We start from the raw sequence: 18,509 nt of genomic DNA, 5'->3' as shown, positions 1-18,509 counted from the left end.
TACATTTCCTATCAATTCGCCACTTTTACTTTCTATTACATGTACATTGTAAGAAAAAAAATCGCAAACTTACCGTATTATAGTTGTTGAACACAGAGATTTTGAACCTCGCAGAGGAGATGCTGAGAAACTCCCAAATGCGTGTATCACACAAGCGACCGCCATGACACCACGGCCAGCGAGTGGTGCCCAAAAAGCGGATGGCGGTTGGCTGATTTGCCGACCTGTAATTTGCATATACATGTCTTCAAACCATTTGCATGTATATGATGACCTTTTCGCTCCGAGCCACCATTCACGAGTTTCCCATCCCCATGATGCATTGCGAAAACAGGGGTCTATACGTCATTTGCATAGAACAGGACGTCATCCGAACGATCCTGTGGCCCGATCCTGTTGAGACTGTTGACGTAAAAAAAATGTTTTTCAGTGTGTTTTAGGTGTTGGGGCAAGGACCTTGGTTGGGGGTATTTTATGGTCCACATGAATTAAATACTATGGGTCGAATCTGACAACAAATAGAAAATGAAGTTTTAGTGTTCTTTTCAACATGGAACATGTGGTTTGTAACATTACAGCATCCACTATAACAAACGTTACAAACCACATATTCCCCCAAAAAATCGTTCTCTATTTGTTTTTAGATTCAACCCATAGTAATTTAATTAATGAGCATAAAATGCCCCGATTTGTTGGAGATCAAACCCCCATGCACACCCTTTGGGACCAGGCCGCCTTTTCCAGATACCCCCCTGTCTGGTCAGGCTAGCCAGTATTTTCCGCAAACCCACCCGAAATGGCGGACTCTCTGGAAACTTTTGGTACTTTCTGCTCCGCATTTTCCAAGTAGTACAGGTTAGAGACCAAACCCCCATGCACACCCTTTGGGCCCAGCCCACCTTTTCCAGATACCCCCCTGGCTGATCGTCAGGCTAGCCCAGGGTTAGTCGGTGTTTTCCGCAAACCCACTCGAAATGGCGGACTCTCTGGAAACTTTTGGCACTTTCTGCTCCGCATTTTCCAAGTAGTACAGGTGAGCACACGCCAGTAGAGTGTTTACAAATTACTTAGTCAGTTAGTGGAGACTGCGATTTTCTCATACCATGCACAAGTACCTGTGTGTTACGTTATTAGGCAAAATTAAACGGGAAAGGATGTTGTGTTGTTGTCTCTTTTGCCACCCTCCCCCCTTCAGCTTCGAAAGCGCACGTGTCCCTTCCCTGCTTATATTAAATGTGTACGGAACGTTGGAAAATGAAACATACATAACCAGTTGGGCGAAGAAACTATGAACTCCTTACCTTGCTAAGTAGTAAATCTTTAAGTCTAGCTAGCGTTAACGGATGGTCTGTTTTGTTTAGAGAGCTAGCGTAGCCAGTACAGCTGTCAAAAGCGTCGCGTCTGTCAAAAATGGCGCATATACAACTTTCAACAACTAAAACTACCTCCAGGTTTTGCATGTTGCACATAGGATACTTCTAGTTCTAGTGCTCAGGCAATTGTGATGATAAGTCCGAAATAACGTGTGATATTGTGACGTTTTGTGGTAAGTAATAATGGCCAATACACATTTACCACTGAAAATATAATCCAGCCCACCCAGATGCTGTTTATATTATCATGCTAATGAATGATGGTTTACGGGGGATCCTTTTATAAACACTTTCTGTGTTGTTGTCTTTTCATGGTCAATCTGGTCTACTTTCGGTTCACTATATGACATCATAACGCTAGTGATTACCAATGTTAGTATTTCTATTCAATATTTTTTTGCAAAAATTTACTGCTTTATCCTTTAATACATTTTAATAGCACTATACTTTCTTTCTTTTCCCACACAAAGAATCTATTGAGTTAGAAGTTCTGCCATATGTTGACATTGTACCTCATTGTGACTATTGTTTCTTGTTTCTTAGGTTCTGTTAGTGGAATATTCACCACGTAGATTTCATAATGAAGGCAAATTTTTTTTGTCCAAACTTTTTTTTATTCACACTCGCATCATCAGTTTTGGGGTCCCCAGATATGGATGTCATCCATATAATCCTAACTGTTTATCTTATGTTAGGTGACTGATAAACCTCTGCAACGATATTCGTAGGCTCTGTTCTTTCTCAGAACCAGCCATGGCCATGTCAAGGGGTCATCTTGCCGCGGGGAAACAGCGACTGAAAGAGAAGCTGAAAACTATCGACGAATTAAAAACTCGTGTTTTGCAGTATATTACCAACCTTACTGAAGAGGTAAATATTGGCAATTTTATCCAACAAAACTTGTACATTTGTGTGTGGGTGCGTGTGTTTGTGTGTGTGTGGTGTGTGTGTTTGTGTGTGTGTGGTGTGTGTGTGTGTGTGTGTGCGGTGTGTGTGTTTGGTGTGATTTTGTGTGTGTGGTGTGTGTGGTAGTGACTGTGTGTGTGTGCAGTTGTGTGTGTGTGTGTGTGTGTGTGGTTGTGTGTATGTCACTGTGTGTGCGCGATGTGTGTGTGCGGTGTGTGTCTCACTGTGGGTGTGGTGTGTGTGTGTGCGGTGTGTGTGTGCGGTGTGATTTTGTGTGTGTGGTGTGTGTGTGCGCGGTGTGTGTGCGGTGTGTGTCTGACTGTGTGTGTGTAGTAGTGTGTATGTGTGTGTGTGTGCGTGGCAGTGTGTGTGTGTGTGTGTGTGTGTGTGTGTGTGTGTGTGGGCATGCGTGCGTGTGTGTGGGCATGCGTGTTATCGCAAGGATACATTGTGATTGGACTAATTAAACAATGACTGTAATTGAAATATCATGTTTGTTATTTCAGCCCACGGAGGCCGCTTTGCAGTTGCTAGAGGAGACTGACAGGGGGCGGTTTTTCGGGCAGTTCTCTTCTGTGAGCCAGGACCTGGAGAAGTGCCTGGACACCCTGTTCCTGCTCTGTGTATCCCTCAACAATGACGAAGGTAGTAAGTAACATCTGTGTCCATAATATCACCAGGGTCCATAATATCTCCACCTTGAGAAATAGTGTGCTTTAAGATATTTTTACTGCAACATACTTTTGGTATGCACTCCTGCACACCTCAAATGTTCATCCCTAGGGTATGTTGCAGTAGAAATATCTTTAAGCACACTTTTTCTCAAGGTGGTGATATTATGGACCCTGGTGATATTATGGACACAGATGTTAAGGCCTAGGAGAAAAAATGTTGTGTTTCCTGACCTACTCTAGAGAAAACTGCTGACCCTAACCTTTTTTGGAGTGCTGATTGACCTTTTCTAGCTCCACCTGACACCTCAGCGATGAAATGTTGCACAATCAGTTTTCCAACATTGACATTGAAAATATAAGTGTCCTCATGCAAGTTTTATTTTGATACAGTATTGTACAAGTTGGATCACTAGAGATTGCCAAAGTCTAATAAAAAGAAAAAGAAGTTAAACAGGTAATTCCTACCTACCTACCGATCCTAATTTTTTTAGCACTAAAACAGGAAACACAACATTTTTTTTCCTAGGCCTAAAAAGCATGTACCCAGTTTAACCGTTTATAACTAATCGGAATCAACTGCATTGTCTGTTGGAATAGATCATACATGTAACAACATCAGGCACATTGTGATCCTGTGATATTTTTCTGGTCTATTCTTGGAAGTACCATTAGAGATCATATTGCTTATAACTAATATAAGTCCAAATTAAGTGAAATTTAGTGTAAATTGAAGAAAAGGCCCCACAGTTAAAAGCAGAACCATGCAACCAAGTTGGGCCACCTTTGCTAAGTAAAGTAGATAATAATAAAATAAGATAAATAATAAAGAAAAATTCTTATTTTTTCAGATGCATGTGACGGTCCTGTTTCAGAATTGTCAAGCAGTGAGTCATCAGAGTCCAGCGTTGGAGCAGTCAAACCTCCATGCTTACCTGGCAGAACTGAAGTGTCACCCGAAGCTGTCTCTAAACACACTGGCAGGAAAAAACACCACACAGAGCGCAAGAAAATGGCTCCAGAGAACGAGTCAGGAATCTCGTCTATTCAGATAGACTCAGAGTCAAACAGTCCCCCAGAGGTGACCTGTAAAGAAGCTGACGCTGTCACTGGTTTGAGTCCCTTGCATGAATCTGGCCGTTCCTTATCTGTGCAAACCAATGATGCCATGTCGGAAGAGGAGATTGACAAAGAAAATCATCATCCCATACTTTCGAGCCCCCCCAGCCAGACTGGTGTTGACATTTTACGGGACGAAAGAACCAGGAACAAGTCTTCTCATACTTCAAGTTCACCTACACAGCACTCGTTTTCTTCTCAGCTGCCTCAGGTTGATATAGACGGTCTGAAAGAAAGGAGGACGAAGGAAGACGTCTGTCCAACCATTGCAGGTCCACATGGCCTGGGTGACCAGTTACTGACCAACAGAGAAGAGAAGATGAAACAAGAAGAGACTTTAGCCATTCAGAGTTTGCCTGATGAAGCAGACAGTTGTGGCTTGCCTACAGATTGCACAGTGATACAGGAACAGGGGATAGGAGTGGAACTGGCGAGAAAAGACAAAGAATCGGTCACAAAGTGTGAGGCACCATCTGGAGATTGTAATGATGTAGAGAATGAGGGACAGGAAAAGCTTGAGGATCTGCAGATGTTGAGCAAAGAGGTAGAAGCACCAGATCAAAGACAAGATGATAGCAGCGTCTGGGTCAACAACTGCAGGGTAGATGTAGATGGAACAAACGTTCCTGGAGAGCCGTCTGCAATTCTGCCGAGCTCTAGGCAGAACCCTGACTGCAGGGCTTCTGCTAAGCAACAGCAGGAGCATCGCCAGCGAGTCTTGTGCACAGGTCCGGGCGTTGGGATGGAAACACACCCGCCCGTCACCAGGAAACTGTTGTTCAACGGAGAAGAGATTCCACTGCCAAGTGACACCGAGTCGGAGCTGTCGTCTTACTCACCGTCCCATCCAAACACGTTGAACGTATCACGCAGCAGCGAAGACTGCTCTACCAAGGACACATCTTTCTCTTCACCGCACAAGGAAACCTCTCGGTCAACCACGAAGCCTAGTAGTATAGACATGGAAGGAAATGATGATTTTGACATCCAACCGCAAGTCTGCAAAAACAGAAAAACTGAAGAGGAAGAAGCTAATGAAAGTCAGCTTGCTGCTCTCGACCATCTTACTGTGCAGGGAGACTTGGATGAGGTACATCTAACAGGAGAGGTAAAAGCTGGAGATGGTAGGACAGCTGAAAGAGTGTGTGCTACCTCCAGCAGGATGGTGGGTACAGTTTCAGTCGCACAAACTCTCGAGCTGGACTATCTTACTGTGCAGAACAACTTGGAGGAGGTACATGTAACAGGAGATGGTAGGACAGCTAAGATAGTGTGTGCCACCTCCGGCGGGAATGAACTTGTGGGGACGGTTTCGGTCGCATCGTCGACTGAGGACTTGGAGGAAATGATAGCCGTTCAGCGCAGTTTAAAATATGCAGGTCTGATCCCAGCTCCATCCTGCCATGGAGAGGAAAAGTCATGTCAGTCTGCGGAAGAAAGCAGTCTCTCACCTGCTAACACTCAGCAGAGCAGCCTCTCGTCAGTTCTGCCTGATCCGCTGTGTCATTCCAGTCCCGTTCGCACCAACCCACCCTCACAGGATCATCCGTCAGAAGCAACGGAGACATTTTCCCCTGGTTACGAGAACCGTGCCGAGGTGAAACCACATCGCACTGATCCCAACAGTGAAGAAGAAGTAAACATGCCAGTGCCACGGAATCCACCCGGCAATACTGAAGGAAGCCACATCAGAACGAAGTCGTCTTCAGACAACACAGCAAGTGAACAGGACTACTACTCTAACCGTGTTTCAACTGATCATAGCCATGTGCCAAGTCCACCCATGCCAGTACCACGGAATCCACCCGGCAATACTGAAGGAAACCAGAACATCAGAACGAAGTTGTCTTCAGACAACACAGCAAGTGAGCAGGACTACTACTCTAACCGTGTTTCAACTGATCATAGCCAGGAAAATGTTCAGACAACACAGCGAATGAACAGGACTACTTCAGGCAACACGGCAAGAGAACAGGACTACTACTCTAACCGTGTTTCAACTGATCATAGCCAGGAAAATGTGCCATGTCCACCCAAGTGCCAGTCCAGTCCACACATGATACAGCAGCCTCTGACTGTACATGTACAAAATGTAGGAACGGAAAGACTCTTCCCTACTACAGACTACTCAGAACCACACCTGCATCGTGAGGAAGGGGAGCAAAACACTTCTTCTACATCGCTCGTAAACGCAACGGAGACTCCAACAGTCGCCAGTGTTCCGTCATGCCAAGCTGGCCATCCAGTACGAGTCAATCCACCAGTGCAACAACCTGTCTCAACAACACCCATGCTGTAAGTGGCTTGCTACACAAAGAAGTGCAATAGTCAATCAGTGCAATATATTATATTTGATATTTATTGCAAATACATGCCTGAGGGCTAATTGCAGGAACAGAAGAAACATTTGGTATGAAAAAAAAACAGACAATTAGTACATATAGAACTAGAGGTCGGAGATCTCATGTCTTCGTCAGAGGTACATCGTTCTAGAGAAATTAACATGCGTATTCTTCACTCTTTTTAATAATCAATTTGGTCTAAAGAACAAAAGAATCTCTGCACTATTTTTATGGTACAGAACACCCTGAAACGGTTTGCCGCAGATTATACAGATGCGTCGTCACCCGTGTTAGCCCCCCCCCCCTACGTTATTTGAGTTTGGACTGTTACTAGAAAAAAACGTTCAAGAAATTCTTACTGTGTTGAAAGTGTCACGACAGCGCCGCAAAATATAATAAGAGAAGATGTTATAAAGGAAAGAATCAGAACAGGGTGACAACTGCTGTTTTGTTAATTTGTCTTTATGACAAATAGAAGACTTGTTTCTTGTGTTCTTTGCGTCCTAACATTTGTATTTCTACAGTTAGTATATTCCAAATCTAGGCATCTCGTTTTTCGGCCCTTCGTGTTTTTATTGCGCGCTTGCCTTAAATTCAAGGTAATTAGATTTAAGGTCTCCAGTGGACGTCATCCATAGCAATTACTTGGTGTGGCCGTAGAAAATAACCTGACATATGTCCAACCTATCCTCCTCCTGCTGAAGTTATAGTACAATCCCTCAATGTGACGTAATTTGATCCCATCCCATTATGGGGTTCCCCGGCTATATCCAGCTGTCGGCTGTCTCCAAGCAGATGTAGGTGGGGGATTTCTAAACACAAAAGGTCCTATTACGGGGACATAACGACCTCCACGACTCTCATCTTTGAACTCAATCTTGGAGACCACCACAGTAACATGCCTATCAAATTTCATTAACTTCCATCCACACATACAAAAGTTATCCTGCTCACAAGAAAAATTAACAAAATGCCCCCTGTAGTCACAACGAAACCCCCCACGAAGCTCAGTAACGAACTTAACCTTGGTCCCGACAATAGTAAGCACCACACCAAGAATTATAGTCAACATTTTACAAATACTTGAGTTATCTTGCTAACAAGCCACAAACACAAAAGGTGCACTAACGTGACGCACGGACCCCCCACGAAGCCGAAACTTGTACTTGACTTCGGCCTCAACAGCGGTAATCTGCCTGCCAAAAATCATGGACGTCGAATCATGCCTTCCAGAGTTATATCGCAAAATCCGCAGTTCCCCACACTCCGGCGAGACAATTTCATAGTCCTTCTGACGAAGACAACTACTGATAAATACTGAGAAACTACTAGTAAAAACTACTGGGTTTGACTTCTTTTTTGAAGACAGAGGAAGACAAAGGATACCTCTTTTTTGGTAATTTGTGGGTTTTGATGTAACCTTTTATTGTATTGATTAGAACTTATGCATCCCCTTTTTAAACTGCAGTTTTGGTGTCCAGATAGTCCGATGCACGCATACTTACCTTGCGTCCCGTGAGTTCCTTAACTGTTTTAACTGTTCATCTTGTATGTTTGTCAAAAGTTAATAAAAATGATTTTAACTCTTTCTCTTCCAGTCAGAACAACAGTGGTCAGGCCAGCATGCAGCATTATCATTGTCCACAGGTGCAACTGCCACAGGTGAAAATACCACAGGTGAGATAACCAATGCAGTGTTCAAATAGGAAAATACATTAAAGGATGTTCTGATCTCAGAGACTACATGTTAGAGAATAGTTAAACCTTTAGTGTTACCACATACATATATTCTGTACGTAGGATGACGTTATCCACACATGTATTTAGCTTTGTTAGATCTTTAGTTGTAGAAGACCATACAAAAGTCCCTGTACTTTTTGTTGTACCTCATATGATCTTGCGTTATATATATTTCCTCACATATTGTATTATATTACCTATGATCTCTGACCTCCAAAACACTATATTATTGTTATTGTTATACTACTATATTGTATACTTTTATTATTCTCTGTACTTAAGTCTGTAGTAATTTTATAAATGATTTTAGCTTAATTTCTTACTTGTTAGCATACTGTATTAGTATGTTATATTGTGTATGTTTAATTTTTGTATCTTTTTGTCACCTGAAATCAGCCACGCTGCCTGGGTGGCCAATGTATTGTCTTGTTTCAATTGAATTGAATTAAAATAAAATTAAAATAAAATAAAATAAAAAGACTACTTTTTGTTGTGTCAATAAAGAATCTATAACGGTACAAATACCACAGGTGCAGGGACCACAGGTGCAGGGACCACGGGTGCCATCCCTGACCTTCTCTGACGGTGACTCGCTAGACGTGGTGGTGTCAGACATCATCAACCCCTCCCACTTCTGGATCCAGCCTGCAGGAAATCAGCTCAACCTCCTGACAGAGCAACTCAGGTGGAATTTCCTACTACTCCTAACACCAGTGTTCTCGCCAGGCCTTTTGAGCATAGTATGAAATATTGATTCAAATGTGCTAATGTTGGACAGTATGTGTCAATCCTACTTCTTCCATAATGCCCCTTTTTTGGGTGGGAGTTGTTGAGAATAAGCAGGGCTCTCCCCAAGAAATTAAGCAAGGGTGCTCCCCCTCTTCCCAAAATTCTGCCGAAAAACAGTTACTGGAAGGACCTGGATTGATTTTTAGTCTACCACACAGAAAAAAGGACTAATCTTGGGGCTTGTTTGTGCAGTTGTAAATGCCTTTAGTATGAAATACTGATTCAAATGTGCGTATGTGTCAATAGCATACAGATTGCCTCATTCAGAATATTTCCAGTTTTACTTTTACTGCCCTGTCACTTGTCTGACTCTCCTGTATATTCTTTCCTCCAGCCTGTTTTACGAGAAGTCGACCCTGCCGCCGGGACTGCCGTACACGCCTGCAGTGGGCATGTTCTGTGCCGCCTGTTTCACTCAGGACAACACCTGGTACAGAGGGCGCATCACAGCTGTGCATAATGTGGAGAGGACGGGGATAGCCGAACTCCTCTCTCCTTCCTCTTCCCTGGCTCCACGTACGTAGGTTCCTAGAGCACGTCGGCAGAACATACTGCACCTGTGCAAAATCCGTAATGTATTGTACATAGCACTTCGGCAGAACGTCTCATATAAGGTTGTATTTGCTCATATAAGGTCAGCATCCCGACAGTAGTTTTCAAATCTTATGTCGGAAAAGATATCCTCTGCAACAGGCAAAGTTCTGGTGCAACGTTGACCAAACATCCAACGAAAAACGCGAAAATCCAGGGTTCTGCGCAGGCGCAGTACATTCTGCTGAAGTGCCTGTTCCTAGCCTGGAGCTAGCCTAGCTGGCAGCTATCGACCTATGGACTTGAGTGGCAAATGTTTTATGATTGTAATGTGATGTATATTGAGTTGCAACTGTAATGTATATTGTTATTGTGTGTTTTTCCATGTATATTGTGTATTTTATCCCAGAGATATCTGAAAAACAGGTCAAAAGACCAGTTTACTTCTCTGGTAAAATAAATTAAATAAATGAATGAATGATCCTCTACTAGGCCCTCCTACAGGGGGGGGGGGTACGAATCCTAGAATTTGATTAAAAAAGGGAAGTAGTTGGCCCCCTCTGACCTTGCCGCCTGTCAAACCCCTCGGAACCAAGGGGTTCAGCTGGGTTTGACTCCTGACATCCCACCAATCTTGTGCCCTTGGGAAAGGCGCTTTACACAACTTTCCCCATTTAACTCAAGTGAAAATGAGTATTGTCTGTCCTGTAGTTGTTTCTATGTGTGGGACACAACACCAGCAACAGCTGCCTTTGTCCCACATGTGATTGTATTGTTACAATTTCAAGAAAATCAATTTCATATTTCTTACAATGTGCAATGTACATTGCAGGTCCTGTGATGTTCAGGGCACCACAGATAGATGTGGATATCCTGTATGTAGATTACGGGAACCGGGAACGTCTCTCCATGTCCAGAATCAAGGAACTGCATCAGCAGTTTACCCGCCTACCCTGCCAGGCTCTCTGCTGTGGACTAGCAAAGGTAAGGTGTAAAATAGGCCTACAGCTTCTAAAACTAGAAACTTAAGGTAACATTTGCAAAGCAAATGCATAATGTTCACCTTCCCATATGGTCAGACAGGAGTCTAAATCCCTTCTGCTACAAAATTGCAACATGATGTAACCCAACACTTGAGTTACCATGGTGACAGACATCTGGTTCAGGTCATTGACCTTTTGTGTTTGGAGAAGAGGAAACTGAGCAAAAACAATATGTTTTCCTTTGGTTAACATAATAAAAAGAAACTTACTAAAGATGTGCTGGGATGAATTGATATTTTGCAAATTAGTAAACACTTTCCAGGAGAAGTGATGATACCAAGTGGTACAGGAGTCCATGTTATGTTCCACAGAAAAATTTCCACAGACAAAGTTTTTGTATGCATTTCCCCAGCAAATTTGCTTATAAATTTGCTTATATCCCAACTTGTTACAGGACATCCGAATCCCAGTTCTTCTTTCTATATCCTCATGGATACATACTAGTGTAATAGATTCAGTGTCTTCCTCTCTTCACCAGGTTATGCCAGGCAATGGCAGTGTTTGGAACGGAAGAAGAAGAAGAGGAAACGTAGCAAAAACAGTATGTTTTCCTTCGGTAAACATGAGTAGTAGATTCAGTGTCTTCCTCTCTTCACCAGGTTATGCCAGGCAATGGCAGCAGGTCGTGGACCTCCCAGCAGGCCGTGTGGTTTGCACGGCAGGTGCTCGGCAAGAAACTCCAGGCCGTTATCGACCTTGACCCTTCCAGACATGCCACAGAGGTCGAGCTGTTCTACACCGTCCCACACGACCCTCAGGGTCAGGGGTCAGCAGGAAGGGTCAGCATCTCTGAGCTGATGGTGACTGAGAAGATGGCAGTAGAGAGGATGCCGCTACATAGCCTTGTCGAAGGTAGGAAATTTTAATTAAGTCTATTCACATAGATTTGCGAGCATTGGATAGAAAGCATGTAATGAGCTTATAAGGATGAAAAGTGATTTGGAACTCGTAGGGAAGCCTAACATCTTTCAATGTATTTGTTAATTGCAGCCTGTATTGTACTCTAATATAAGTTGATGGAGGTTAGGTTACTCAAGCAACTGGATATGATTTTGGAAACGGTCAGATTTTTCAGCTAGTATCCACTAGCTTTCATCAGTAACAGTCACTGACGAAAGCTGGTGGATACTAGCTGAAACGTCTGACCGTTTCCAAAATCATATCCAGTTGCTTGAGTAACCGCTTTTTGGCGTATTGTATTGTACTCTTCCTTTCCCCATTTTCAATTCACTGCCTACAACGTGTCTCATTTTGGCAGGTGTGTCCAGCGAAGCTGTGCAGAGTGGAAACTTCGTTGGCCAGACTCCGCGTTCCCCCACCGTGTCCCGGCCGCCCCACCAGAGGATCCTGAACCATGACAAGATGCTGCAGGTATCGGAAGACTACACTGCCTTACCTGGTTGATCTACTTAATGAAACATGACACGATTGATGTATTAATACGTCTTCACACATTAATGAAATGGTTTTAATATGTGCAGGTCTATCGTAAGGCATTTTAAGTTGTATTGTGTAAGTATTAATAGTGTACATTAAGTGTAAATATTATCATCCTTGTAATGCCATACTATAACTCAGCTAAAAAGCTGCCACTGTATGGATGTTTTAAGTCGCCACAATAAACCATTGATATAGGACCAGGCACGTGTGCAGCAGCTCCTCTTGCAGCAGCAGGAAGAACTGCAGCTCAGGAGGCAGAGAAATGGCCGACCCATCAGAACCGGTAGTGTAGCAGACGACAAGAAGCAAGCACCACAGAAACAGCAAAAGGTGTCGCTGCTATAGATGCATTTGTAAATATGTAATACTATCTACAATGTATAATTTTATTTTATTTTATTGAAATTCCAACAGTGCAATACACGTGGAACAGAGGCAGCTGTTGCTGGTGTTGTGTCCCACACATAGAAACGAATACTGGACAGACAATACTCATTTTCACTTGAGTCTACTGGGAAAAGTCATGTTAAGTGCCTTTCCCAAGGGCACAAGGTCGGTGGCATGTCAGGACTCGAACCCGGGACCTTTTGATTCCGAAACGCGCACGCTGCCGTTGCGCCACATGACCCCACCATAATTTGAATGCTGCTATATTAAAATATTTTGATTGCAAATTTGTAAATGATATCAATGTAAAGAAATGGTTCTCTTAAGGTTTTTAATCTGTGTAATTCGATTATGTTTTTTTGTAAATTAGCGCTAATTCAGATTTGATGGAAATATGTCAAATGCTAATAAAGCTTTCTTATGTCTCTTAAAAGGATGTGAACAATACTGGAAGGCATGGTACACAGAACTCCTCCAAGCCTCCCACAGACAAGTCTGCACCGTCAGAGGAAAAGCCAAAGAAAAATGAAAAGTCGGGAAGTAAAGCTCCAACAGCAATGCATGACTCGGAGGATAAGGTGGTAGAGAAAATGGACACCAAGGGTGGAAGGGTTGCCAATTCAGAAGGTTCTATCACCAATCCCTTACTTTGTTGATCTGTTAAATGCTAGTTAGTTAGTGCAGTATCAGCCCTCATATCATTTTTAAGTGTATGAAACCTGTAACAAAGCCCATAGCCAAGTCTATAGCCTTGTCGCATTGACCTTTACCTCTACTTGTTGTGTGAAGAGGCATTGTAGCTCTCTAGCTAGTTTGTGTTATTATCGTGTAAATTATGTAATTTTTAAACCATTAGTATAGTTTAACATATAATAATTTTATCAACTGATGTTGTCTGTAAGAACAACTCAATTCAGACTCTTGTCTGCTAGTTGTTTGAATAATGATTGATTGATTGATTGATTGATTGATTGATTGATTGATTGATTGATTGACTGATTGATTGATTGATTGATTCTACTCCCCTAGATCCTCAGAAAGACTGGAGACTGGAGACAGCTGACTCCAGCATTGATGACTACCTTGACAGTCTGGCCATGGTTCCCCAGCCAGCAGGAGATGGGCAGCATGTCACATCCAGTGACAAGGAACACTCCTCCGGAGTCAAAAGAGATCAACAACCAGACAACTCAGAAACGGAGATTGTAAAAGCTAACAGTTCAGAACGCGGATCACAAACAACTAAGAGATGTGAGAGCAGTTCAGGTGACATCATCAGCCCACAGTGGAAGAAGCAAATAAAAAAGCTCAGCAGTGGAAACGGGTCCCTGAGGAAACCAAAGAAGAGAGGTGGTGCAGGCAAGGGTAGGGGGACGAAGATGTTCTCATCTTCAGGGTCCACAACTAGTGAGGATGACGACCGAAACTGGTGGCGCAACGACAGAGGCCAAAAACAGAAATCTCCTCAAGACAAGAAGATAATGAGCAACCATGAACAGAAAGAAGGAAAGAAAGATAGAGAGAACGGGGGAATGAGCAACCACGAACAGAAAGAAGGAAAGAAAGACAAAGAGAAGGGAGGAATGAGCAACCATGAACAGAAAGGAGAAAAGAAAGACAGAGAGAATGGGGGAATGGGCAACCATGAACAGAAAGAAGAAAAGAAAGACCGAGATAAAGATGGTAGTTCTAAGGATGCAGATGCTGTAACAGTTGTAGATGAGGGTGACAGTGCCCAGATGAAAAAGCCTGTGGTGAACTTGCACGATGACGGCTCGTTTCTGCTGATGACTTCGTACATCGTGGATCCCTCCGAGTTCTACGTCCACCCGGTCACGCGGGACGCGGCGAAGATCGACCACCTCATGAAAGAGCTGAACGCGTTTTACCAAGAGAAGATGGACATGTTGAGACACATCACATTCGAGCCGTGTGTGAACGACATCTGCTGTGCACGGTTCAGCGGAGACAAGACCTGGTATCGCGCCCAGATCTGTACGGTAACCTACAGGAGGGACTGCTCCTCCTCCTCTGAATCAGCTAGCGGCAAGAAGCAGCACGGAAAACCTGAGGCAGAAGGCTTGGATTGCTGTGAGGTTCAGGTCTTCTACCTGGACTACGGTAACTTTGAGACGCTGCCTGTGTCCGAGGTTCTGCCGTTGATGCCAGAGTTTACAGTAGTACCAGGTCTGTATCTGTAATTGTATCTGTATATACCTGGTATAACCGCCCTTTGGCATTACACACTAGCTTCTGTATCTGTATCTGTATAGCCGGTATAACTGCCCTTCGGCGTAACACACCAGCTTCGCAGGCACACGGCGCGATGTGTTACACCTAAGCCTTGAACATCTAACTCTAATTTATATAAAACATTGTTTAAAGCTATCTAATGACAATGCCCCTACTGTACTTGGTGACAGCGAGTTCCAGTCTACGATAGTTCTGGGGAAATACGAGTTTTTGAATACCTCAATTCTTGGTTGATAACTATGATATTTGAAGGCATGACTGTTTCTTGTTCTTTTTCTGTATCAGATACTTAGTGGTTGGTACGTCCACCAGTTCATTAGTCATTTTGTACATCATGCATAGTCAGGACATTTTTCATCTGTCTTCCAGCTCATGCCATGAAGTGCAGCCTCTATGGCATCATGCCTGTTTCAAAGACAGGAAAAGAAAGCAGCCCCAAGCCCGCCTGGAGTAGGAAGGCAGCGAAGGCTTTTGCTGACCTCACTCCCTTTGACAAGGCACTTGTGGGGTATGTGAAGGAGCACAAGCCTGGAAGGTAAACGGTTGCTTAATCATTTTTTGTCCACTTGTCTGTGATGACCATAACGGTTTAAGCAATCATTTTTGAACATCATTCATAACTAGTGTTGTAGTCAAAGAGAACATTCTGTAGCAGGCAATGTATAGGAAAATAGTCTGCTCTCCAAAATTTCTGACAGCAGCATCCTACATGTACATGTACAAGAACAGTTCTTGTATCAAATAATTATATAATTGAACTAAGAATGATAGAAATATTATGTCCTGTAGCAGTACTCAGTGGTACAGGAAGAAACATACTGAGTTTTATTATGAGACAGAAAGGGTGAATTCTCTTATGTGCTGAGTGATACTCTACAGCTTTTGGATGGTTTGTCACATTTTTACCTCCATGAAAAATGGAGGTATTGTTTTTGGAGCGTCTGTGTGTGTGTGTTTCTGCACCTTTATGGTCAGCATAACTTAAGAAGGCCTTTATGGATTATGATGATATTTTTTATTGAATGTCCAGTGAAGTGCAGCCCCCCCTTCAGCTTGTCCTTGTGGACACGTCAGGGTCTGTGGACATGTGCATCAATGATGAGCTGGTCAGCGCTGGAGTTGCAGAGATGTGTCTGCCTGATACCCCTCCTACAACCAAGACGTCCAAAACCAAAGGTGAAAATGTAAAATGTATGAACTAGAAAGGTAACATTTGGTGTATTTTGGTGGTATTTTGAACCTCGAAAAGGAAGATATATGTACATGGTTTTCGTATCATCAAAAAGATAATACAAAACACCAGATGTATAATGACAGGTTTTTCTAGAAAAATTTAGCATGGGAAAGCAGATCACTAGCATGGTGAGGGAGCAAAGCAAATTTTTGAAAAGAGTAACAATTTGTAATGCTAGAAGTAGAATGCATTGTTGTGACATTTTGTTTTGATGTTTTCACTGGAAAAAGATCCTTTTAAAAAAGACTTAATGTTGTGTATGTAGCCAATCTAAAAATGTATATGGGGGTGCTGGCTAGTTACATGAGGGAGCAGCGCCCTTATTCCCCAGTTTTAAAAAACCCCTGAGTAATACATGGACCATTCTGCAGATGACGCCTCCCTTGCTGATGATCTAAACGGCCTGGATGAGTGGGACCCCAGGGCTAGTGACTACCTGTCAGAGAGAAACAGCTACTTTGTGGATGTGGACAATGCAGAGGTGGCCACTACAGGATACAGTAAGTCTCAGTATAAGTGTGAGATATAGATTTAAAACTGTTCTGCTGTCTTAGTTAGACATTATTGTATCTGTGTAACGTTACCTGTTTTTAAGTTTAGTATGTTTTCATAGGTGTTCGTGTGTGTGTGTGTGTCTGTCTGTCTGTCTGTGTGTGTGTCTGTCTGTCTGTGTGTGTGTATGTGTCTGTCTGTCTATCTGTGTGTCTGTCTGTCTGTCTGTCTGTCTGTCTGTCTGTCTGTCTGTAAACACAATAAAGGTGGGTAGGTCTTGTATATATAAATGTTGACTTACATACATCAGCCTAGAATAAATAGTCTCAGCAGTCAGTGGCCATTCTCCAACAAATACATTATTTTTCCTAGTGTGGATTTGAGTACTAGAGTGAGCTGAGTTTGTGCATCCTTACATTGTACATACATGTATGTAGGTCCATTATACATGTCAAGTCTTGTAGGCTTTGAGTTAGCCAGTTTCAGTTGATTGGGATGCCCTATATATCCTCCAGGGCTCCTACACCAACTACAGGTACAGAAACAGACATTTACAATCACATTTATCGACATACACTAATACAGTAAACAAAAGATTTGAGAAATTGTATAAAAGTCTTTCCTATCAATATATAGTCATGAACAGGACATAAACAGACATTTACAATCACATCTATCATACACTGATATGGTGTTAAAAAGAAGATTTGAGAAAAGTCTTACCTACCACATAAAAGTCTTAGTATCACAGAAACAGACATTTACAATCACATTTGCCATATACTGATACAGTAACGGAATTACTGGTATAGCTGGTACTGGAAGGGCTGGTCATTTGTGTGGGCCATCAGGAGCCCTATTCAGTCAGGCTAAGTTCTGTGTGTCTTTTAAGATTGTATAAAATACGCCTTTATTTTTATCCACAGAGTCCAGGGAGATCCCTGTGTGTAAGTTCTTCCGGCCGGGGTCTCAGTGTTGGAAAGGAGACAACTGCTCCTACCAGCACCTGCAGGATGGGGAATCTAAAGGTAAAGGTCATTTTAGTTGTCCCAGCCTAAATTTTACTGGTCAGTGACCATTGGACCACCTTTAATTTCAAGCCCTGACACCTTAAACAGCATTTCTTTAAAAGCTTTATTAATTTTTGTACCTTACAGTGACAGAGAAAAGGGCAGTTGTGTGCTTTAACCACATGGTAGACCTGCCTCCGGTGCACACACTGGTAGCCGTGGAGGTGACTTCTGTGTTCAACCCTGGACACTTCTTCGTACAGTTCACATACGGGGGAGTGCCACATGACGAACTACTGGAAATGGGTATGCTCTCCTGTTTCTAGCATTTACAACATTCTGCTAACCATGTGTAAATTCTGAAGTACAGAATCCCATACATGTCAATGCAGAAATACATTTGTACTATGTATTCTTTACCTTTTCAAGACAGATATATAAAAATTAGATTACGTTGGATGTGTTTTCTGAGTGATTGTACATGTAGGATTTAATACAGATCTGAGATCTAACATTTACTGTCTTGGAGGTGTCAGTTTAAAACTATATATAAACCTACTTGTATGATATATTAGTTAAATACTGTAATCAACAAGGTGTGTGAAAATTATTATGTGTACATAAGAAATGTGTTGTAATGCAAAGTGTGGAAATTATACCATAGATACAGACTTTCAATAAAGGTTTCCAATGTTTAAAGTATTTTGATGAGTAAGAACTATCTATTCTCTTTCCAGCTGCTGACGGTATTGATGTAGACAAACCCAATCCTCTGGATGAGCTCAGTAAAGAGATAAAGTGAGTTTTTTATGTTATCAGTAATTGTTTGTTTATTGTAGAAATTGAAATATATGCTGGCTTGGAAGTTTCTAAAAAAAATGGTAAGGAACAAGCCAAGAAAAAATGTGGATGTTTTTAAAAAAACAAAAATACATTTGAGGAAAATCGTGTAAAGTGCCTTTTCCAAGGGCACAAGATCAGTGACATGGTAGGATTCGAACCCGCAACATCTTGGTCCTAAGCCGAACACGTTAGCATCTGTGCCCCACGACCCCACTTGTGTACCTGTATATAGTGCTAGATCACATTAGTATATATAGTATGTAAGTGTCATTGCAGCTGTATTCTCTTTCCCTGTTTATTCATGACCTGTACTTAGCTTGTTAGAGCACAACGTAC

The 18,509-nt window shown here is 42.5% G+C and overlaps 1 protein-coding gene across 1 annotated transcript in view; it reads left to right on the top strand.

Moving 5' to 3' along the window:
- Nucleotides 1-932: 932 nt before the first annotated feature.
- Nucleotides 933-18,509, top strand: part of LOC109487527 — a 21,690-nt gene continuing 4,113 nt past the window's right edge. Inside the window, 18 exon segments of the mRNA XM_019791544.1 lie at nt 933-1,033; nt 2,102-2,243; nt 2,786-2,924; nt 3,802-6,364; nt 8,010-8,088; nt 8,682-8,836; nt 9,275-9,456; nt 10,304-10,455; nt 11,114-11,366; nt 11,773-11,885; nt 12,150-12,284; nt 12,776-12,968; nt 13,371-14,528; nt 14,964-15,129; nt 15,625-15,770; nt 16,200-16,328; nt 17,247-17,348; nt 18,068-18,128. Coding sequence (XP_019647103.1) covers nt 2,127-2,243; nt 2,786-2,924; nt 3,802-6,364; nt 8,010-8,088; nt 8,682-8,836; nt 9,275-9,456; nt 10,304-10,455; nt 11,114-11,366; nt 11,773-11,885; nt 12,150-12,284; nt 12,776-12,968; nt 13,371-14,528; nt 14,964-15,129; nt 15,625-15,770; nt 16,200-16,328; nt 17,247-17,348; nt 18,068-18,128 — 5,843 coding nt within the window. The 5' untranslated portion in view covers nt 933-1,033; nt 2,102-2,126.

This window comes from Branchiostoma belcheri, unplaced genomic scaffold (assembly GCF_001625305.1).
Source record: "Branchiostoma belcheri isolate BF01 breed outbred unplaced genomic scaffold, Haploidv18h27 scaffold111, whole genome shotgun sequence".
In the NCBI taxonomy this organism is placed as follows: Eukaryota; Metazoa; Chordata; class Leptocardii; order Amphioxiformes; family Branchiostomatidae; genus Branchiostoma; species Branchiostoma belcheri.
This window is presented reverse-complemented; position numbering and strand designations above follow the sequence as displayed.